This window comes from Centroberyx gerrardi, chromosome 8 (assembly GCF_048128805.1).
Source record: "Centroberyx gerrardi isolate f3 chromosome 8, fCenGer3.hap1.cur.20231027, whole genome shotgun sequence".
Lineage (NCBI taxonomy): Eukaryota > Metazoa > Chordata > Actinopteri > Beryciformes > Berycidae > Centroberyx > Centroberyx gerrardi.
Window position 1 is genome coordinate 7753148 of NC_136004.1, and position 23850 is coordinate 7776997.

Consider the following 23850-nt stretch of genomic DNA (forward strand, 5'->3'; position numbering starts at 1 on the left):
AAGTCAGATTTCTTGTTCCTATGCCAATACACAGATTGCAGCGCACATCGCTTCCTGTAGTAATATTTACATCCTTTAAAACTGACTGTAATCACCTTTTTTCTGTTTTCTGACCATCCATTTTCAACATCCATTTTCTCTTGGGTGCGTTTCCTGGTTGGAACCATACACTAAAGTTTAGTTCTGTTTATGTAGTTATTACCCCTGGATTTTATGCATTTTTGCTCTATCCAATTACATTCTGATCACTCAGGATGCATGTTAATATCAGGTGTAAAGTGGGTATAAATTGTCCTATGTTAAACTCCATCCATGTGGTGCTCTAAGCAGAATAAACAAATACTAAGAATTATTTGCAAATGCTATGTGACTCAAGCCTGGACTGAACCGCAGACGGCATCTCTCCAGCCCCGGTGAGCTTTGCCAATTTACTTGTTGTTTTAGTTTTGTGTACGCCGCACCATTGCTCACCTTTTTGGTTTTTAATGAACCCTGGCCAGTCGCGGCCATTACTGTTCCGGTGGCGTACCGCTTTTAATGATGTGCCGTTTTAGCCGTTGCCCCCGCTGTGGCTCTGCCCTGCCAAAGTCTTCATTAGCTCTGTGCCGCTCTCCCATGTGCCCGCGTGTACTTATATAAAAACACACTTAAATAAAAAAAGGGGGCTCGCCGGGGTTAAACATGTGCATCAGTTTCAGATGTGGAATGAGACTCGAGACACGACGACTTGAGATTTCCCCGCTGGAACGGCCTCATTTATTTCTGCGGTGTTTCATAGGGAGAGAGAATGTGACCCTGTGGTCGAGTCCTGCTCTGTATCTCCGTCTCTATTTTTCTCTCCCTTTCTTGCACTATCATCTTCTGTTTCTCTTTTACATATTCACATTTTAGGCCTTTAGTTGACGCATTACAAGCAACCAAAACTCAGGAGTTCAAAGGTCAAAGCCTCAGTGCCGGGAAGTGCTGGGAAAAGAAATAAAACAAGAGCAAGAGTTAGGGGGGATTTTCAGAACTTCTGTTCGTCTGTCTCCTCTTTTTCTGTCTCTCCGCCTCTCTCTCTTTATCTTTCTCTCTCCACTCTCTCTCTCCGGTCCTTCCGCAGCGCCGGAAAACTCCCCCATGACTTGTGGAAAGTGATATGCTATCATGTACTCCTGATTCGATGGAAGTGCTGTGTGCTGTAAGTGTGTCGGATATGTAGCAGTAAATAAATGTAGTGCCGGTGTAGAGGCTGAAAGAGACCCGTACGCATTGTACTCAGATTGGATCGATGAACATCTCTTTTTGACAGGCCAGAGCTAGGGCTCGGTGTGTTTGTGTACGTGTGTGTGTGTATGTGTGTGTGAGGTGTTTGCGGAGGTGTGTATCCAGTTCTGCTTGAATGAAGCCAACTACCCTAGAGGAAGGCAGATGGCTGAGAGAATTGAGTCAGTGAGGTGTTTGTTTGCGTGTGTGTGTCAGTCTGAGAGAAAAGAGTCTTCAGTATGTTCACGTGTGTGTGTATGTGTGTGTGTGTGCCTTCCTCGCCCATCAGTTAATCCATTATCATTTCCCAGCCTGTCACACCGCTACACCTTGGCTTTAATTGCAGCCAATAGTGAAGCCACTTGAACCCAATTAATGTGATAGGGAATGGATGAGCCGGTCGCTCGGCGCCGCGCATCACTCAATCACTTCAACTTAACTTTGTTCCTAACCTAGTTTTCATGCACCGCAGCGCCACAAAGCCCCTTCCTCCCCGGCGCCCAGTCGCTAATTGAGCTTCGCCTCCAGCCGGGGAGTTTGTCACCATCGTCTCTTTTGCTTTGAAAAATAACCTGCCGCTCCTCCCCTCTCACCTCATTTAGGAATGAGCTTAGAACTGCCGGGCTTGCTGGGCTTGTGTGTGTGTGTGCGTGTTGCTGCATCTGAACCTGCGTGGATTTGTGTGTAGGGGTAAATCTGGGACTGTATCTGTGTGTGTGTGTGTCCCTCCGTCTTCTAAGGAGGCTACAGTTGTGTGTGATGTTTGCCACGCCGACACACAAGCAGGGGAAATAGATACGGCTCAGCCTGCTGGGAGTGCGTGTGCGTGTGTGTATGTTGTATGCTGCTTCTTACCCACATACTGTAGGTCTTTGTGCAAGCGTAGATGATTTATCCGTATCTAATAATCTCATAATGTTTGCGGTCTGTGGGAGAACGGAGGGCTGTGTGTGGCTTACATCAGAGCCGAGGTCACGTCACACCGACAGCCCGTCACTCCCTCTGAATTGTAATTGCGCCTAACAACCTGACAACTAGCAGGCTAAAAGGCGAGTGGGAGCCGCCTGATGACAACAACACTGTACGGCTGCCAGCAGAGCCGGACCTGGCCGGCGCTATAAGGAGAGACCTAAGGCCGCTCGTGCTGACATTAAGCCCCAGCTGAGGACACCGTGTGAGAGCTTTGGCAGAGATATTCCCTGGCTCGACAGCGGGAAATTCCACAAAGGATAAAGGAATTAGTTTAAAGGCCCAGTGAATTTCCCTCGATTTTCCTCTCCCCCCCCCTTTGTTGAAAAGTACTATTTTGTCTCGAGTCCCTCATTTGAGAAACGCCAATTTCATAACTGGATTCAGCTGGTAGCTCGACCAAAACCCCAGGAATTACAAGATGGAGGAAATGTGGATTTGCAGATTATATTGTAAAAAAAAAAAAAAACGCTGTTATAAAAGGTCTTGGAGTCGAAGCGAGCTTGGCAACAAAGGTTCGACATGGCTGACATTTTGTGCGGAGAGAGTCTGCCTCGGAGATGAAGTGTCTGTCAACAGGCCTGCCTGCAACATGGGCTCCAGTTTGCTGAGTGTGCACCCAGTAGGCCCAGAAATATGAGGAGCGTGCAGAATGCTGCAGCATGTCTGGTTTGCAGACTCTCTGCCCCGCCGCTGAGCCCCGGAGGAGAACCGTTGATGTGATTCATGTTTTTGGCGCACGGTTACGGGTCATGCGCAAGCGAGTCGCTGCCTCTTCGGGGAAAAAAGCTCAGGAATTCTCAGCGGCACCTAGCGTCCTCCCAAACTGGCAACCCCTCCCGCACGCGGGCTTGAATGATCTCGGAGGGGAAAAAAGCCACAGGGATGAAAACGGCGGTTTGGAGCGTTGACAGCTACGTTGCTGCGTCTGAATCTGGTGATCTCGGACAGAGTGCGGCCGATCCTTAGCTTCCGCTCTGTAAATTATGGGTGTGAGATGTGGATTTAGAGGCAAAAATGTCAGTTTAATGTGCGTGTGTTTCCGGGAGACAGATATCGGTCGCGCTGTTGTGGCTCTGTAGCGCAAAAATGCCAGTCTTTCCTCTTTCATTGCTTTCTTTCCTTCAACTGAAGTGTATGTCAATAAACAGAAAGGACATGTTACCTTTAAAATGCCCTCTTAAGGGTTTTGTTTCTTGCCTTCATCAGACCCGAGTTTCACTCATATTACAACAGAATCCTCTTTTTCCATCCCTCGAAAAAATGTTACCGAGGGCCCTGTCAGCCTTTGAGCATCAATCAAATAGGGTTCCTATATATCCCTGCCCACATAATACAGGGGTTTTCAAATAGAACCTTGGAAATACTTGGCCTCGGATAACATGGGAAGAACAGAGGGTTATGTTCTTTAATTTGAGCCTCGAGGAAGAGACGGATTTGAAATTGCTTGTGTGCTTTTGCAGAGGAAAGGAAGCTGTCGGTGGTATTTCTGTGAAAGACGATTTTAGCCACCAGTTTCAAAGCGTCAGCGAAGTTGTGATCCAAACTGTCAGTTAAAGCCTCGGTCTGTAATTGCAGAATGTGGCACCCTGTTGAAACACCATCGCCTCACTCCTGGCTTTGTTTATATCTCGATTCTTTCGATTGAAGACGTTTTTTTTCCACTTTTTCCAGCAAAACATGACTTTTACATGCATTGTGAAGCTGGAAAAGGTTTTTTTACATTGGTAATATACACTAAATGCTTATTACTCAAGTGAAGCAGAGCTGTATTTTGAGTTACAGTGGTTTGTGGTTGCACATTTTCCACGTATAAACCAAACACCTTAAGATTTTATATGAATACATCAATTTATACAGTCAAATAAACCCTGGATTGGGGCTTCAAGAGAGTGTGTGTGTGTCAGAGTTCGCCTGCAGGAGCATTGAAATACCGATGAATTGTTTGAGCCAGAGAAATCTGAAGACATTTCTCCCTGGGCTGTGCTGTGTTGCACCATGCAAAATGTGAGAGGTGATTCCCTCCAGAGATGTGAAAACACAACTAAGGACGATCTTTGTTTGATTTTCCCTGGCTTTTAATTGGATTGTTTGTGTCTTGTTGGTCCCTTGTAAAGCACTTTGCGACGAACCTGATTGTAAAGGAAAAAAAAACCCAGGATAAATAAATTTGATTTGATGTGATTCGATACGTCTCCGTCTCTCCCTCTGCCTGCACTATCTAATAGCTGATAATGTAATTACGCTTCCATCAGAGGGAGGCCTAATGATTGACTGTTGCGGAATGTGTTATGGGGCGAGAGAGATAAACCTCCCTCTCAAATACTCTGCTTTTAGTCAGGGCCCGTCGGATCGATGGCTGCTCCTACCCCCCCTCCCTCCCTCCTCGGTTATAATATTGAAGTATTTCCAACCATAACGCTGTAATATTTCTAAGAAGAAAGATACCAAGGGCGGATTCAAGTATCCCCAAACAACCACAGGCGCTCTCGGAGGCCAGGATTTGCGCTGGAAAGTAAGAGCGGAAATACTGCGACCACTAATATATTCTTGTGGCATAAAAAAGTCCATGTTCAGCCTCTCATGTGGGTTTGAAAGTTAAGGAGCCTTTACTTGGAGAGTGCTGAGACATTTAAAAATACCTACGCGCATCGGCCTATGCCTTCATCGGGGTGTTATGTTCCTCGGGTGCCAACACCCTGATGAAGACATCGACTGATACTTGTAGGTGTTGTTTTTTTTATTTCTTAGCCCTCTCCAATTAAAGCCTTATGCCACAAGGACATACTAGTCATAGGCAAGAGAAATGCAATCTAAATTTTGTAGGATTTTGAGAAGTTTTCTAAAATATGGTAAACTGGGGCTTCTCTTTCCCTGTTCCAGAGAACCCTCCCTATGGTCGGAGATGAACCTCAGTACTGTACTGGCGGCAGCTTCACACGGCCTAATTGGCCTGTCTGTCTTGCCAAGGAGTCTAACCGGTGGGTGTGTGTGTGTGTGTTTCTCTGTGTGTTTCCCTGCAGGCTTTGAGCTGCTGTATCAGCCGGAGGTGGTGAGGCTCTACCTGTCTCTGCTGACGGAGAGCCAGAACTATAACACCCTGGAGGCCGCCGCCGGGGCGCTGCAGAACCTCAGCGCCGGACAGTGGACTGTGAGTCCTGGGTTGGGGAGGGGACAGCAGGTAGACACTTTACTTCTATGTGATTTTTGTATTTTGATCTTGTGTGTCTGCAACTTCTGCGCTTGTCACTGACTCCCTTTTACATCTGGCATTACAGTAACATGCATGGGTGATTATATTTGAGCAAAAATGCAAAAATCACCCAAACCACTTCCAGAGTTGGTGAGGGATGCATTTAACCACATTAACAACAAAGTGTAAATGCATTGTGCCTGTAGTAACATACTACATCAAAAATGGATTGTCAGGATTCTTGTGTATGGGGAACAAGCAAGGCAACCTGTTTACTGCCAAATTTAAAGGACACAAACGTTACAAGAGGAGGTGACGTGCGCAGCGGTCTGCAATTTTGGTGGGTGAAAGAGAAATCCAATTTCAGTGTGAATACCAGAGACAAATTTTAATGTTAGTTGTAAATGTAATCCAGCCAAATCCTATCAAGACGCAATCTGGACACACGACAAGTGGGCCATTGATGCAGCTCTCCTGGCCAAGTCTGTCCCGATAAAGAGACTTTTCATCGCAGTGGGGCTACTTGGTTAAGTAAAGGTTAGATGAATAAGATCGCATGTCCGGTAGTTGCTTTTGATGACGGATGATAAGTCATGTGAGCCTCTATGGTCAGGAAGGATCGGCTGTTGATTCCAATTATTGCTGCTGCTGAGCTGCAGAGAGGCTGTTTGGCTGCAGGCAGCAGTGGATTATCAGCAGGGGATGGTGCTTGTCAGGTGCTGGTTCACGCACAGCACCCCCGGCATGAATGGTCACTTTCACCAACCCGGCTGTATTCGGCCCGCGGCGCCATTATCATGGTAGTGCGAGCGTGATTCCCTGTTTTTTTTTTAACACCCATGTGTCACACTGCAAACATGTCCTTCAGCGCTCCGCATTCATCAGCAGCACCGACACCTTCCTGACTGTTCCCCTCCGCCTGTTCACGGCTCTCCAGAGGTGGGGAAACAACCTGAATTCTTTGGCTTTTTTTAGTTACATAAATTAGCATGGTAGATGCCTTTATTTGCTCTGTATTTTTAAATTTAGCCTGTATCAGTGTAGTTAATTGGAAAAGCCAGCGCCGAGTCTCACATTTATAGTGCTTTGAATAATTCAATAGTAGTGATTTTTAGCTAAGGTTGCCGTTTTGAGAAGAAATCCTTCTTTTCTTTGGTGTATGCTTTTTTTTCTCTGCTGAAGCTGATGAGAATGCCCGGCCAGGCTCAGGGGCTTGTGGGGGCTGCTAACCCATCACACTACTGCATCTGGTAGCTGGGCAGAGCATGTCCCTGCTCCCAAGGAGGATATCTGGGCTGCTTCCTTTAAATCCTCCTCTTTCTTTGCTACTACTTACTTCTTTACCACTGGATTTAAGCTGTTTCTCAAGGCTTACTACTGCCACCCGGTGGTTTAGCTGTGCCTGTCCTCTGCTTAATTACATCTCTGGGGGTACCATTGCTTAGCAGAGAAGCCCTTTTATGTCAAACTTAATGTTTTGTGTTACAAAAAATGAGGAGAGGAATCCATTGATGTTTAAATTGAGACAAATTACATCACATGTCCATTCAGAGCCCCACTGCGTAATGTTGTGAATTAGTCAAGTCCAAGGAGCCGCTGTCGGCTCTGCTGGTGCTGTGCTGTCTGGTAGTGACTGGATGAGTGAGTGTGTGTGTCTGTGTGTGTGTGTGTGTGTGTGTGTGTGTGTGCATGGAAGCATATATCGAAATATGCACCTCACCTCCCTCGACAGCTATTGTGGAGGTGACCCCGACCGCTCCAGCGGAGCTCTCCCAGCGGCCAAAAGTAGAGAACCGTGGCTGTACTGGGCAGCTCCCAGGTGTGAACGTGTCACACTGTGTGAATGTCAAACAGGGTGTTGCTGACGACGTGCGCTCCATCAACCTTCCCCAGAGGTTATAGGTTAAAATGACTAAATCCAGCCATGCCCTCCGTCTGCCCTCCAGTGGTCCAACTACATCCGAGCCACGGTGCGCAAAGAGAAAGGTCTCCCCATCCTGGTGGAGCTGCTGCGCTCTGACTCCGACAAGGTGGTGCGAGCCGTGGCCATCGCCCTGCGCAACCTCTCCATCGACCGCCGCAACAAGGACCTGATCGGTACAAACACTAACCCACCTAGAGATAAGAGATCTAAAATATGTACTCACATTTAAAGACTTGCTTGTAGATCGACATTGCAAAAATATCCATCTTAAGTAATAAACAAGTGAAAAATCTGGCCACTAGGTTGAGATATTTCCACTTGTTTCTAATGCAAATCAACTTGTTTCAAGAATTTTCTTGATACTGATGGAGTGGGCTGCCTTATTCTGCCTCGTTTCAAGATATTGTCATTTGCTTCTGGGAAGTTCTTGAAACTGGGAAAACTGTACTGTAAGTGAAATAATCTCACCCGACTGGCATATTTTGTTCACTTCAACTACATTTTAAGACTCAATACTGGAATGACTTGTTATGATCGACATTTTTGGCAGCGTACATGCTAGGAATATCTCATTTTTTGACCAAAATGTCAGACGGAACCTTACAATTCAACCACCATAACTTGTTAAACCTCATAAAAACACGCAACCCTCTTTCCCCCCTGTAGGAAGTTACGCCATGCGGGACCTGGTGAGCAACCTGCCCAGCGGCCAGCAGCGGCCCGCCAAGAACCTGGAGGAGGACACCGTGGTCGCCATCCTCAACACCATCCACGAGATCGTCACCGACAGCTCCGAAAACGCCCGATCCCTCATCCAGGCCCAGGCCATCGAGAAGCTGGTGGCCATCAACAGGACCAGGTAAGGGATTGTTTATATATTATGCATGCCCAGGGTTTATATCTATATGTAGTCTATACGTTTTTTGTAATGATGTGGAATCTTATAGGTCTTTTAGAGCAGTTTGCATCGACAGCGCACTTAACAAGACTGTACAGTATGTGTTCATATTCTGTGTAAATCACTCCATGACTGGCGGTATATACCACATAGCCATTATACATGCAATAATTACGACCTTGAATGCAATTTGCATCATGATCCTGTGTATTAGCATTCACGGAGGATATTCTAATGCGTCTCTAATGGCCCCGGCTTGGCTGGCGCTCCACTATATTCTAACAAGCCTGAGCCCACACAGACCCCACTACCCACCGCACATTAATTAACGGGCTTTTACAACTGGAGGGCATTGTCATGGAGCGCTACTCTTACCTCAGAAGCCGGTCGATGAGACGTCGTTCCTCTAATGTTGGAACGCGTCCTGCTCAACAAACCGATCGTGGAAACGAACAGATATCAAGGCAGAAATTTCAAGAGGTGTCGCAAATTGCCGGCCATCATGTTTGGCTTTAGTGAAATAGCACACTCCTTAACCATATCAACATGAAGTGTGTCTCCACCGCCGTTTTCATTTAAGATCAAGAGCGCTGTTCAAAGCCTCGTCGTCGCGTGGCGGAGTATTGATCACATGAAGAGTCGCCGTCGCTCGCATTAATACACATAGTTAATTCAAAGACCAAATAGTTACGTTTTCGCTCGCCCCCTGAGATTGGCGTTCTTTGAAGTGAGGGCCCCCCCCGCCCCCCAACTGTAATTAATACCAGTGGCTCAGAGGTAGCTAATGAAAGGAAATGTGCGCTTCGTCTGGCTATGAATTAAAAAGTAGACCCTGCAGCCACTCAGGGGACTCGATGTCTTTGAATAAAGAGATTGATTGCAGCAGGAGCGAGCTGTTACTGCCAGCCATAACTGTTTTTTTGTGGGGGGGGGGAGTTCTGACTTTAATTGCTCTAGTTATTTCTTCATTTACTTTCCTCCTTGATGTGGCTCCGCAGCCAATCGGCTCGCGAAACCAAGGCGGCGTCCCACGTGCTGCAGACGGTGTGGAGCTACAAGGACCTGAGGAACGCCTTGACCAAGGACGGCTGGAACAAGAGCCACTTCCAGGTACAGTACTGTAGACCTTTGAGAAGTTATGATGCAACATGAAAACTGTAAATATGTATGACCGGGATCCTAGGCAATTCGAGAAAGTGTGGGAAAGTATTGGAAATGATGTTGACGATTTTAAAATCGCAAGAGCCTGGATGGACCTGGATGTGCTCTATCTGTTGCTGCTTTCAAGTGCTGTTGGAAATATCACAATTACGAGTTGAGTGTACATGATCAACCCAAGACAGTGGTGAATACGACTGGAAGTCATATCAGCACGCATGCTAGACACACTTTTGTTGTTAATAAATCAATTAAAACCATCAATGACATACCTGATGTGAATTGTCTCCCCTTAATTCTACCTCTACAGCACGAAGTAGCTCTGTGCGTGCTCTTTTTTAAAATTATTTCTGACCAAAGCACTCGATTGCACGGCAAGCTGTAGCTTTTTGTGACTCTTGAACTCGGGAAGAAGGAGCTTACAAGGAGCTCTTGAAGGCAGCAAATCTATAGCGTCCCTCTCACATGCAGGTTTCATTTAGCAGTAATGTGACAATAAGATGCTTCCTCTCCTCTCCTCTCCTCTCCTCGCAGCCTACGGTGACAGCCACCCCTAAAGCAGCCAAGAACGGCAAGCCAGGCTACGACGACACCACTCTACCCCTGATGGAGAAGAACCAAGGTCAGTTAGTGTGTGTGTGTGTGTGTGTGTGTGTGTGTGTGGGTGCGTGTGGGTGTGAGACACTCTGACCACTTTGTTTCCATTCATGGCTATATTGAAGCGCTGCGCTCGACACATTGCTACTCTCATCTGCTGTGTGGTGAACCTGTGGTACCTGGTATGTCATGATAACACGATTCGGACGGGTCGAAAATAAAGCAAACTATACTGAAGATCTAAAGCGATATCCTCAAAAACTCCTATATGGAATACTTTTAAGGAATTTAGACAAACAGCTTTATTTTAAGATGGAGGACCATGCTTTTTTTTATTTTGTCATTGGTTTTGAATGGATTTCATAGGCCCAAGGATCATGAAAATTCCTCCAACTATGGACAATCACCAAAACTGGAATAACAAGGTTTTCCAGAATGCAGCAGTACATATAGGGGGTTGACTGGTACAGTGCATTGGCCCAACAGCAAACATCTCATCGACAGAGGAGTCGATAGCATAGCAGCGATTTTGATTTCCTGGTTATTTGACCTTGTGACTTTTTTCTTTTTTTTCTTTTTTTTTGCAACCATACATGCACATGATTCGCGGCTGTCATTCCCGCCCGCTCTCAGTTTGCATTATCCAAGCACTGGCTGAGAACCATTACCCTGAAAAGCGGCAGTATTTTGGCTCAATGACTCAATATTGTGTGTGTGCTGCTTTTGTACAAATGGCCTATGAATGCGTTTCAGGCACCAGGAAATGTGGCAGTGGTGATATGATACCTATGGATGAGCTGGGGCCAGGTAAGAGCCAGTCTGCATGACAGTCCTTCGCCACAGAGGAGCTATCAGCTCCGTGCTGATCTCTCTCCAGTGTCCAATAGCATCATCCTTTATTCTACTTTTCCTCTAGCAGCTCTTCCACCATTGCAGAGATATTTTTTTTTTCTGAAAAATTTCAACCACTGAACACTCTGATGGCGTTGGATTGAGTTTCAGACACAACGCTCTTTTGATGCTGTATGCAAGACCCCTCTCTTGACAAGATGTTTGTGCAAAGCTGGGCCTTGATTAGAAGCTGATGTGGGCGGTTCTCCGGTTTACTGCATAATAAATACATGCATAATATATCAGAGAGGAGATTTCCTCCGCGGTGCTTGTGCTTTCAAAGTAAATATCGCTGCTGTCGTTGAAAAAAACTAACTAAAAAACTGAAAAAAAACTACAACTGCAACTTTGACATTCTTCTTTTTCTTACTTTTGCAGTTTACATGATTATTTATGTGTTGAGTGAATTTCATGACCCTTGGGCCCTCGAAACTTCAAACCCTATTAAACTGGAAACCCAGTGCATAATTTAAATAATGCGTGGATGTCAGTGAGAATATAAGAATTCTTTATTCCTGAATGGGTTGCTTTTCAGAATTACATGGTTCTTATCCTAAGCAGGATGTACTGGGCGAACACGTACTGTACATACGGTATCCTGTGTCCTGGTTTTCCTCTGCACTTGGATATGTATGAGTATATTTTCAAACACAGTTGTCAGGACTGGGTAAAATTACCATACCTTGCCTGGTTTGTTTTAGCCCTAGCGAGGTGCCAGATGGGTTTGCTGCACAATGAGTGTCATAAAGTTTAGACAAGCACAGGAAAGTATGTAAAAGTATATTGAGTATACTTTTCTGTGACTGACAACTCACCTGAAACTGTCCCGATGCAGTAAACCCCACCCATCTGTCGCTCAGCGCAGGTTAAAAGAAACTCTTAAGCGTTATTTGCCAGTGCTATTTCACCAAGGACTGAGAGGAATTGGCCGACTGTCAAGGGAAATAACCGCGCCGCTGTTCTCTTGACCTCATTAGACGGTTACTCCACCATTGACCAGAGAGACAAGGACTGCAAATACAAGACCGGAGACGGCTCAGTGGACCTGACAGAACGGGAGCCATTAAAGGTACAGCCAGACCACACACACGCACACACACTGAGACACTCTACAGACAGCATAGGGAGATAGCGGATAAAATAATGATGGCTTGTTAAAATATTATTGTCTGTTCTCTCTCTCTTTCTCTCTCTCTCTCAATTTGCCCATTTGTCTATGGCGGCCCTCATTAGAGACTCTTAATCCTATCGATTCTTTAAAGAGGCTGGAAGTTGTCGTTCTCTGTTAATGTTTTTGCCCGACGCCGCTTGGCGCCGCGGACAGCCTCAGATCTGTGAGCCCGCCAGATAATTGAGTGTAAGCTTTTGGCGGCTGTGAAGTAATTAATCGGAGACTGATTAAAAGAACCCGCCGACCGCCCCGCGCGGAGACGACCCTCGCCTGGGCGATGAGCGGACCGCCGCGTTATCAAGTGGCCCTCTGCCGATCGTACGGCCGTTTCACACCCGATTTGTTTATCGTCGAGCTGATTGGCTGTCCAGTCAGTCGGAATGAGTCGCGGGAGAATGGCCTCGGAGGATGTCTGACACGCGCCGAATGCTCTCAAGTACATTTTTATGGTTTGTTTTAATCCGCCGTGGTGCCAGATGGGCGGGGTTTGCCATACACAAGGAAAATCATGGGAAAGTACTTGAAAGTCAATTTAGCATATGTTTCTCTAAGTGTGTCCGGTTGGTTATGTACTGTATCTTATTATCTTATTGTTTTATTAGCATATTATTTTAAGTTGGATATCATCCAGTTACTGTCATCCACCTCAAATATGATCGAGGTTCCTCTCTGACCACAGCTAGTCAATATGTTATTGATAATATCATTATTTCATTATTGTGACTTTCAGTGGAGAGTTTTAGTGTCCTATGATGGTTTCGATGCTGTTTCAGAGGCTTTTCCACCCTGACTAGAATAAAACTCTGGGGGAAACACTGAATCCTTGTCATTTTTGGCATGAAAATGGTCAAATTTGAAGATATTGGTTTGGCACAAAATATCAACCGCCGGCAGCTTTAATCCAAAAATACGTGTATCGGCCTCCAGAAGCTCATATCAGTCAAACCCAAATTCCTCACCACATTTGAGTTCATTACTAAACCAGTTAGAGCCGCAGCTACACAGATGCTCCACGTCTTGAAAGGGCAAACACGTTTACCAGCTTCTCAGAGGTTTAGGCGACAAGTCCCTGACAAGAGTAATCGCAGCCTACAGTACGTCGTCAGAAATATACCGGCCTCCTAGCCTTCTACTCTAAAGCCGTCTTCTAAATCTGCTGTCTGTACTTCCCGGAGGTGTTGATACCCGCTCTGAATGCAACTTGGCCGCTGAAACCGCTTTCTCCCCCCTTTCATTTGCATGTTTCGGTATGCTGTTTGGTAATCACTCTGACTTCTTTCCAAGCTTCCTTAAGGCGAGGAACTAACACTGGCTTCTCTGATCCCGTCTGTGTGTGTGTGTGTGTGCGTATGTGCGTGCGTGTGTATTTATGGAATTTATTGACCTCTTTTTGTTTTGCTGTGTTTTTTTAACCCGTCCTCCTGTGGCCACAGAATGACACAAATAGGAAACACTATATCAGGAGTAACAGGCCTGCGGTCAGTCTGGTGGACGCTTGTGACGTTAAGCCCCAGCCTGTTGACTCCTGGGTCTAAATGCATGCATGGTAGGTCTGAAAAAAAAACCAAAATCCAAAAACAACAACATCCACCTTTTGGTTTGAATCGTAGCGTCCCTTTCATCCTCTGTGTTTGTTTCGTCTCTGCCGCCTTTTTCCCATTTGCCGCCTCACGCCGCATCAGTCGCGCCTGCTGTCACCCTGCACCCAGAGCAGCCGGCCTGCAGAGCGGAGAAGTCACCTTGTCGCCCTGTTTCCCTGCACATTTGATCAGCCTATGTGGTTGCATTTGGAAGATATTGAGTCCGATGTAGATGTTTTTTTTTATGGGATCAAACTATTTCGATTATTTTATGGGATTTCATGGGATTTGCACATCATTTCTATAAGATGTAAATTCACACATTTGTTTTCTTCATATTCCCACATTCTCTCTCATTTCTTATTATTATATTAGAACTAGTACATCAGTAATAGTAGTAGTGATAGTAGTATACCACTTATTTCATACTGCATATATTTCATTTTTCACTTTTCACTCTCAGTATGTTCTCCTGCTGTCATTTGGCACATAACACTGGAACTTAAACTTTTTTCATACTTTTCATTCATATATTTCCACATAATACATTATTGCAGCACAATTATCAACTGTGTTATGTTAAAGGAAAAATTCTCAAAAATTGCTAAAACACTTTAACTCAGCTATTGCTGATGTACCTTGCATTTCTGGGCCCATTTTTTTGTTTGGTGGGGTATTTTAATAATTCCTGTGGATAAGTGGCCAAATGTAGACAATGTGAGATATTTCCAGCACAGCTACAATGGAGTTCAAAAAAGGCATTCAGGTCGCAGGAAAGTAGATACACCAAAAAAGTTAATTATGACACTTCATCCCAAAATAACTCCTGGAATACACTGAATGTCACAAATTGATGATATCTAACAGTGTAAGAGTATCCAGGGTGAATTTTTCCTCTAAATACCCTCTATTTTCCATATTCTTATTAATATTCAAAATTTTCTTTGCTTCATCCTCTCATTATTTTGCTGCCACGACGTTCTGATTCCCCGACTCGTGCTGATCAGCAAGGCATCGTGGAAACCAAAGTGACTTCTCCGCTCTGTGATACATGTAGGAAGCAGACAGGCTTTGGTCTCTGTTTACAATTCCACACCACCTGTCTGATTTAAATGTACGCCTAGTTTTACTAGCTGATTCCCTTGACTGTCTTTGCTGAAATTGGTGGCAAATGATGAAGGGGAATCACTCTTCTCCACTCCAGATGGATCCTCCAGGGACTCAGTTAGTCCTTAATGAAAAGCGGTGGGGAGAAAAGAAAATGATGTGCACACACACACACACACGCACACAAAATGTCTTCCCAATCTACATTCATTATACACATCATTCCTTGGGCAAAAGCAAGATCACTTCAGATAAATAATGGATGTGCGTCGATGATGGAAAGCAACACATACAGTATGTGTTCTCACGTATAGACTCACACACAGAGATGTAGTGGAGGGTAAGCCTGCTTGAATTCAGTTTACACACCTATTAAAATGTAAAATAGTTGAGCCACCTCTCTAAGTGGGTGTAAATCTTTTGTATAAATTCATGGTATAAATTATAGTGAGTAGAATCTGATAGAACTTAGATGATCATATTTTCATGTAAGTTACATGGAGGAATAAATTCAGCTAGTCTTGTATGAAAATATCTTTGTAGGTACAGAAAAAACAATCTTGTCACATGGAAATAGGACCTTTTTCAAGAATGGAGCACAAAAATTTGTAATATCCTGAAAAGTGTTTACATATTTCATATATCTTGGTGGCTGTTTGCCTTATGGTGACTGACTGAATTCTCAAGTTTACCCACCATTTCATCTACATGACTGGTGCAAGGCTGCTAGCTCCTCTGGGTGAGATTCAGTAGTTGTCATTATTCTCTTAGCACCGCTGGTAGCCTCATCACCAGTCAGTGTCCCGTGCCAGAGGCCTCTCGTCAAACCTTTCTGGCTTCCTCATCTTCATCTTCTTACCTCACTCATCTTCCTCAGTGACCATCAGTGCAGTTCTTTCACCTCCATCCATTTCATTATCATAGGAAATGCATCTCAGGGTGATTCCGATCTCTTGTCTGCTCCTAAGATGTGTAAAACCTTAAGAGATACTACGGTATGATTTGTGTGATTAGTTGCCATAGGAGGATAATGTTCAAAACTAAAAGGAGGTACAGTTAATAGTCAGACTGGTAAGAAGCAGCCATCAGGTGAGTAGCTGTCACTTCATGTAATACATGTCAGGATCACAGCTATTCAAATGTGCCATATCATCCAGCATATTAAGCATTGGTCTCTTGCTGTCCTTCGCCTCCATTTGTCATCTGAGCTGACATGTTTCAAGCATGTGTGGACAGTGATGTGATTTGTTGAGTACTGTGATAGCGCCTCGCTGTCTGATCTAAAAGCACAACTGAAGAGTTTCATTCCAAAATGAGATCCATCCTTTGAAAAATGTGGCTCCTACTCTGAAAAATGAAAATAAAACTCACTATGTCGTATAATTTAAATCAATAGCTGGTAGCTCATGGTGAATGTTGCATTTTGGACTGAAACCCTTTATTTATTATTGTTACAAACTGTATAGATGGTTCTCCTAATATTTTTTTCTCTACTGTCTCTGTGCTCCAGGCTTAAAATAACAACAGCGCAACATCCCAGCTAGAGGAGGATATCTCATATCACCACTGCCATTACACATGGAGCTCATCTTTGGGGTTGGACTTTGTAAAGGAAATAAAAAAAAAAAAAGATAATTGCAACAGCGACTACCCAGCAGCAGCCGGCATTCTCATGCTTTTCGGAAAAAAAACAGAAATGGAAAAAAAAAAAAAGAATAAAAACAGACAACTTCTACTACTTTCTCATATCTACATTCCCACTGGACATGGTGAGAATTTGACAGCGTTGACTCTCGTTGAGCTCTGCCAGTGACAAGAGAAGGACGGACTGATGAAGGAATGGACGTGTGAAGGTTGGACAGCGCAAGGGATTGAATGGAGGGGGAAAGTGTGTTGGAAAGAAACCTGTAGAGGAAGAGACGGAAAATGGACTTCTTTTTTTCAGTTTTCACATCTGGAAGAAGTTTCTGCCTCAGATTTTGGGGTTTTTCAGATGTTTGTTTTCAGTTGGTCTGTCGTCGAGACGGACAGCTAATCCCAAATTGTGATATTCCCCACCCTTCCCCTTTGTTTTATTTTTATTGTTATTTTTTGTTTTGGGATTTCCGACTTGATGAGGTTTGGACTGGTGTGTTTGAAGGTCAATGAACGTTGGTGGGATGGACACTAGAGAGAGAGAAGGAGAGAGAGAGAGAAAGCGAGCCTGAGAGAGAGCTGTAGCATAATGAATAAACATGTATTCCCACCAGCCTGCTCTCATAGACTTACAATCCATTTGGTTCACTGTGTTTCTTCAGAAAAAAAAAAAAGTGCACTGAGATGCTTTGAAAGAGGTTATTGGATGATAATTCCATTTCACGAAGCAAGGAGAGTGTCGTCTGCAAACTGCGGTCTGGAGAAAGGGAAGTGATGTGGTGTGCGCATCTGATGGAGTGACGCGGTTTCTGGTCACAATGCATCGCAAGACTAAGCTATTCTACTCTTCTATTTCATGTGGGTCAACACGCCACTTGGCCCTTACAGTGGCGCGTTGACCCTCATCCATAGAACCGCGGTTACCGATGTGACCGCTCGGTTTGTGTAGCGAAGCGGATATCTTGAGTTTCCCGGCTGGTTGCTCTTTGTCAATGATGTGTATTAAAGAAGATATAAGGCATTTTGTTTATAAATGATTTGTGTTATTGAAAAGACAGAGAGGCAGAGGATTATTCTCTTGATGTTGAAAGGATAGATTTAAAAAGCATTTTATATTTTTGTTGGTTTTATATAAATGTATATTAGGGTCATAAAGAAAAAAAAACTGAAAAACGAAGGAGAAAAAAAAACAACAAAAATTACCAACTTCTTAGTTGTATATTCATATCACGTTGTTTGGAAAGCACATCCCATTTGATAAAGGATCACCACGTTTGTAAACGAGAAATAACCACGTAACTTAAGTGTGTATCGAATCTTGTCGAGTCACGCCGACGATCACCTATTTATATTTTGTACTGTCAAAAAAAAAACGAGTTACAGAAAAATATCTTCAGTTTTCTTTCTTAAGGCGAAAACCTGTGTCTGACCCTCCCTCCCCCCCCCCCCCCCGCATCTTCGAAATGTCTCCGAGAGAAAAATGGACACTCGATGGAGGGGGTCAGAGGTCAGGGGTCAGGAGATGAGACAGAGGTCACGGGATAGACGAGAGATGGCAGCGTTACTGGCGTTAACACTCCCTTCATTTTTCCCTCCCACTGCAGTCAGACCAAGTTCCCGACAACCCTGAACTCACCCTTTGATTTCCCTAACGCATCTTAAAGAGAAATATTCAAGAGTGAGCATGAAGAAAAACTGTACAGATGTTTATATTATATTCTTTCCAAGTGCCAGTTTTTTGTGGTGTCATTTGGATATTAACTAATTCATTCATGTGCAGGAAGAGAGTAGAGGCGGACGAGTGGGTGTGGTTCAAGGCAAAAAAAAAAAATAGAGTTGCATCACCTTGTACAAAGCAAAACCAGATCAAGTTTGGTCACATATATATATATTTTTACTAAGTTTTAGGTTGGGCAGTGGAGATGTAGAGTTGCAGAGAGACTTCATTTTGCCACTTTTAGTCTGAGAAGGTTGCTTGAAGGGAGGGAGCTGAAACTGCACACATGGTTCAAAGTTCAGCGGTGATGCGAATCGTCTCCTTTCCGGTCTCCCGACTCGACCCGGGACAGGGAGGCGGAAAGAGAGAGAGAGAGAGAGGCGGATTTTCCAAGTCGGTATATCACTCATGCGTCATCTAGGCGAACGGCATGTGCCTGCGTTGAAGTCTGATTTTTCTTTGTGACGTGACTTTATAAAGCTTGCATATTTTACACGGTGTTTACAAAGACGTATGTTGTGGTAAAAATGAATAAACGACAAAAAAAAATAAAAAATTCAATGTGTAAATTTTAATTTCAGAGGTTAAACAGATGATAATAATAATCCCAGCATCCCTTTCGTGTGTCCTCAGAAGTGTGTGCTTTCATTGGACAATACTGAACCCTTGCAACAAAGAACCATGTGCATTTGACTGTCTGTTCCTGACTGCGCTTCGCAGTGCCACAACCAAAGGAAACTGGAGTCGCATTGACACGCATTACATGTGAGAGGAGGCTGTGTCCAGGGGCTTTTTTCGCTGGTTTTGTGGATGTACAGCGCGTTGTACATTTACAAAATAAAGCGCCGACTGTGCTGTAGGATAAACGCGAGACACGGAGAGACGTCAAATCAAACGAGCAAGACCTACCTGTGTAGATATCACCGATTCAAGACCGTCAGAATAAAGTAACTGTACTACTCAGTAGCAGATGTGTTTGTACCTATCATGTGCCTTAACCTTTTCCATGGTAGATGAAGATAACAGTGTGTTTTATATAACTTTATCCCCCCCTCCCCTTCGGCCTCGTCATCTCCCCGTCCCCCCCGTCTGTATCCCTCTCTCCTCCTTCGTCGACCTCCCTCCCTGTCTTTTTTTCCCCCTCTCATTTCATTCGACTCACACATTCGCTCACTCTGCCCCAGCCCCCCCTATCCCCCCCCCCCCCCCAACCCCCCTCCCCCCTGTGTAGTTTAGACTGTTGGTGGGTTTTTGCCTTGTATTACATTGTATTATAAACTTTTAAAAAGATAGAGAGAGACATTCAAAAAACGGATTTTGATTTCCTAGAGGAGTAAAGTTGTTAATGCTTTCGTAGCGAGCAGAAGCGATGCCACAGTGACAGAATGTATTATGTTAATTTTACTAATACCCAGAGGCAAGTATTACGCTTGTTCAACATAACGGAAAAAATACTGGTTTGTAGAGTATAAATTTGGTGTGTTTTCAATAAATCATGCCTGGAAAGAAGGTGTTTGCTTTGCCTGCGTGTTTTATTTCTTGTTCAGCTTTAATGAGGACTGTTATTATTTTCAAAAGTTGAGTTTCATAGCATAACAGAAAGTCCTAGGATGTGAAACTGATATTGGCCTACAGATGGAGCCTCACATCACCACATTATCACTGATTTGAAGAAAAAAAATGTGACTGAAAAACAGTAAAACCCTTTACTTTTACATGCAGTTATGCTTGGCATGGCACTGACACTGCCAGGGTTTGGGGTTCAATTCCTGCTGTAGAATAAAACTAAAATACTAAAATGTACAGTAATAGTATATGTAATGTAGATTATGATTATTTTCATTTACAAGTTTCAGCACATTGTGGAAAATGAGAGCCTGTCATTCCAGAGAGAACAATGTTGAAGTTTACAGTAGGATTAGACCAACGTATTGGTTTGCAGATATATTGGGCCAATATTTCATTAAGTATCGGATGTCGGCCAGTCAATGTCTTTTAACCTCAAACAGGCTGTAAAACCTGACATGACAGATGACATCTTTACACATTTTATTTTTTTCACTGAATTGGTCAATGTTTTTGCACATAAATTCTTTATTTAAAGGTGGTAATGTATTTCAGAGTTCCCCCACTGAATAAGTGGGGTGGGTTACCCTGCAGCTGCTAACCGACCTAAAACAATTTCATTAGTCTGGGTTTCAGTGGAGAGTTTTAGCATCCCATGATGGTCTGAATGCTGTTCCAGAGGCTTTTCCACCCCGATTAAACTACAGTTCTGGAGGAAACATTGAATCCTTGTCTTTCTTAGGGCATAAAAATGGTCAGATTTAAAGATATTGAATATTGGCACAAAATATCAGTAAATGGCAGCTTCAATACAAAAATATTGGTATTGGCCTTGAAAAACGTATTTTCTCTCCATCTGTCAACCCCTATTTAACCTGGCAAGCTGACTAAGAACCCATTCTTCCATACAGCGATGCTTCAGGGGAGTCGTTACAGAGGAAGACATGGTTACACCAGAATATACAGTACATAAGGAATAGATGCAGTCTATGTTGTTCATACCTACAGCGCAGCCTGGAGCCATTATTCATCAGTAAATCCATGTTCTTGCTTGCTCTACAGTACCACACTGGAGGTATTGTGGTGTGTAAGCCAAAAGCCTGTAATGGGCTCAGACCATCAGAAGTAATGCATAAGAGGCAAGTTACACCGCAGGACCTGGGTTCAATCCCCTGTGTCGGAAAGCATCCACCCTGCTGAAGCGTCCTGGAGCACTGAGTCCCTGCCAGCTCCAGGGTTCCTGTTCTATAAGAGTCAGTACTTATAGGTGTTTGACTCATTTTTAAATCTACAGCCTTATTTGAGTAGGTTTCATGTTTAATCAAAAGAGTACAATGCCATTTACCATAAAGTATCAGTCTGAACTTTACCACTGACAATTTGGATATGAGCTAAAAAAAGTGTCCATCTCTAAATCTTGGGCTGATAATGACTGTCCTAATAGGCTAATTAGAAGGACCATTACAAAAAGTTCATTTTAAGTTAATATTTTTTTTGGAACAATTTTGGAGCATGCATGGAATCTTATAATGATTTCATTCTGAAGTGACTAGGTACTGGAGTATAGGTATATTCTTACTCTCAAATATATTATATATTAATAATAATATATTTTTATATGGGGTGGTAGGCAATCAGAGGTTTGAGCAAAGGCATGGGTTACATTTTAACATAATTGACAACATTCATTTTAACAACATGAATGTTATGTATTGACAAGCACCAATATAGTAACCTTGCATGTTCAACCATATATGCCTATGCATGCACATATATGTGCAATGTATAGAGGCAGGGACATAGCTAGGAACTCTGGGCCCCCAGAAAGAATATTGTTCTGCCCCCCCACCCCCCTTTTTTTTTTTTTTTTCACAAAATAAATGTATTTTTTAAATAAAGGGCATATTTAATGCAATGAATTAATACTCAGCTTGAATATAGAGGTCAAAGCCATTTTCTGTCTTCTCCTTCCTTTTCCACATGCCACTCTCTTCTGGCTCTGCACATGACTAACAGCATAATGCTGAAATACTTCTAGTACCAAATCAAGACAAGAGACATTATTCCATATCAATGCAATTGGCAGGTTGCTAACTAACATCCCAAAATCTCACAAACAAACCCACACAGCCAACAATTAAAGTTCTCAATTTCATCTTCATAATATTGGATTATAAATTGAACTATCTCTATATTCATGATTCATGAGTCAGATTCATGAATAACTGAAAAAGAAATCCAGCAGGGGACATCAGGGTCTGCAGCAGATCCTGCAGTGCATCAGGGATTTTTCACTTGTATCTTGCTTTTGCATGTGGGCTCAAAACTCAAATTCATGTTTTAAAGAGTAATTGATCTACAACTGGCTATTAATATTGACATAACAGCAAGTGTCAAGGTAGCCCAAACTGCCTTATCAATGCCACAGCTGGCAGATAGTTGGAAAAGGCCACAGCTTTGAGAGCAATCAAGCTCTCAACACAATGAAGACACGTCCCAAAACTGAATAAGTCACCAGAACAGCAGATACTGTCACACTGAGCAAAGAAAACACTAAGAGCAGCGGTCAATACTGCAGTGAGCCTTTGTGTTATATGGATCTTTGGTTGATAGTATAAAATATGTATACTGTAGATAATATCCGTATTTTACTTTTGCTTGTAAAACAGCATGTGACCTCTTGTTTTACTATGTACTATACTGGAAGAAAGGGTTCTACACAATAGAAATACTGCAAACACTACAGAAAAGGCTTCAGAGTATTTGACTTTTTCACATTCTACAGTGGATCTTTTTTTTTTTTTGCATAATTACAAGATACACAAAACAAAATAGTTATGGAAACAAAAATTCCAATACTATAATAGGGAATACATTCGCAACTCTGTAACCAATGCAGACACACACACTGTCACACAGAGGAGAGAGAGAGAGAGAGAGAGAGAGAGAGAGAGCGAGAGAGAGAGAGAGAGATGCTGGTGACCGGCTGGAGTGTTTTGTAACAAATTCCAATCGGGGGCACATATTGCATAATTTGTGGGTTTATTATTTTTTCTCTGAAGTATCAAATGCCTTTGCAGGATCTATAGAATACATTCATGCATCCAGCTGGAGTTGCTGTGGCCCTCTCCAGCTGTGGCCCCTAGAATCGTCACCTTTCACCCCACTAGTGACGGCGCTGGTTGTCAGGCCGACTCTGCATCGCTCTTGAAGTTTTTCAGAGTCCTCAGCTCCTCCATCTTAATGCTACAGCAATGTTCACTCTGGTTCTGGAGCGGACTTTGTCATTGTGGACTTTGTTGGCCTTTCTAGGCTTCACTGCGGTTCGTTCTTCCATGGTTGTGCACATGAACCTGTGAGGAGTTCTGAACTCAAGGGTGTGTGTGGAGAATTTCCACCAAACAGAGAGAACGGACCTGACTGCTTGTTTAGAAAGCTTGAAATCTCAGCAGCCATTGAGGTAACAGTGGAGTGACCGGCACTGATCAACAACACTGCTGAACCCCTGCTGATATATTATGTTCAATTTGTACAATAAGCCAGTGAAATATTACTGATCGTTCCTTCATAAAATGTTTCAGTCTTCAACTATTCAAAATCTCACTTGAGACTGAGGATTCTAAGACTCTGTAGTAAACTACTGCAACACACAACTACAATATTGTGACTATAAAATAAATCTATGTTTTTATTTATTTATTTATTCCTTCATTCTGACCACTGTGAAGGCTTCCTGCAGAATACACTCACACTGTGTTCAGCCGCTCACTGCTGACCATCACCAGGTCTTGGTGTCCTGCTTGTGCTTTTGTGCATTGGTAACTCCACTTCCTGGATAAAACCTGATTCTCACACTGCTGAGCAACCTGGGCTTTAGGTCCAGACTAGTCTCTGGCAGACAGGAGTCTGACTGAACATGTAGGAGTGATGGAAACTGATCTTTTTACATCTTTTACATAGTTTTAACTTCCTCTAAGTAACTTTAGTTCACAAAAATATATTTCTCGAGGGTGGATGTACTGTAGTTCAGGTCTTGTAAAACTAGAATTTTTACACAGAGAAATTATCATTTGACCATAAGTGAAGTAAATACTGCAATCCAATGACAGGGAGTGCCATATGTTATGTATGTGTGTTGTATGCTCTATAATTCTGGGCACAGACAGACACAAACGCACACACGTGCACACGTACACACA

The 23850-nt window shown here is 43.5% G+C and overlaps 1 protein-coding gene across 3 annotated transcripts in view; it reads left to right on the forward strand.

Moving 5' to 3' along the window:
- arvcfb (ARVCF delta catenin family member b) overlaps window positions 1-19598 on the forward strand; it is a 109274-nt gene extending 89676 nt beyond the window's left edge. Inside the window, exons 10-18 of one of the 3 annotated variants that reach the window (XM_078284980.1) lie at window positions 5238-5365; window positions 7354-7504; window positions 7998-8190; window positions 9228-9339; window positions 9922-10009; window positions 10738-10791; window positions 11853-11944; window positions 13480-13592; window positions 16244-19598. In XM_078284980.1, the coding sequence (XP_078141106.1) occupies window positions 5238-5365; window positions 7354-7504; window positions 7998-8190; window positions 9228-9339; window positions 9922-10009; window positions 10738-10791; window positions 11853-11944; window positions 13480-13581 (920 nt within the window). In that variant the 3' untranslated portion in view covers window positions 13582-13592; window positions 16244-19598. Of the gene's footprint in view, window positions 1-5237; window positions 5396-7353; window positions 7505-7997; window positions 8191-9227; window positions 9340-9921; window positions 10010-10737; window positions 10792-11852; window positions 11945-13479; window positions 13593-16243 lie in introns of all 3 variants that reach the window. The other 2 variants (XM_078284981.1, XM_078284982.1) reach the window with 2 other exon arrangements.
- The last annotated feature ends 4252 nt before the right edge of the window (window positions 19599-23850 follow it).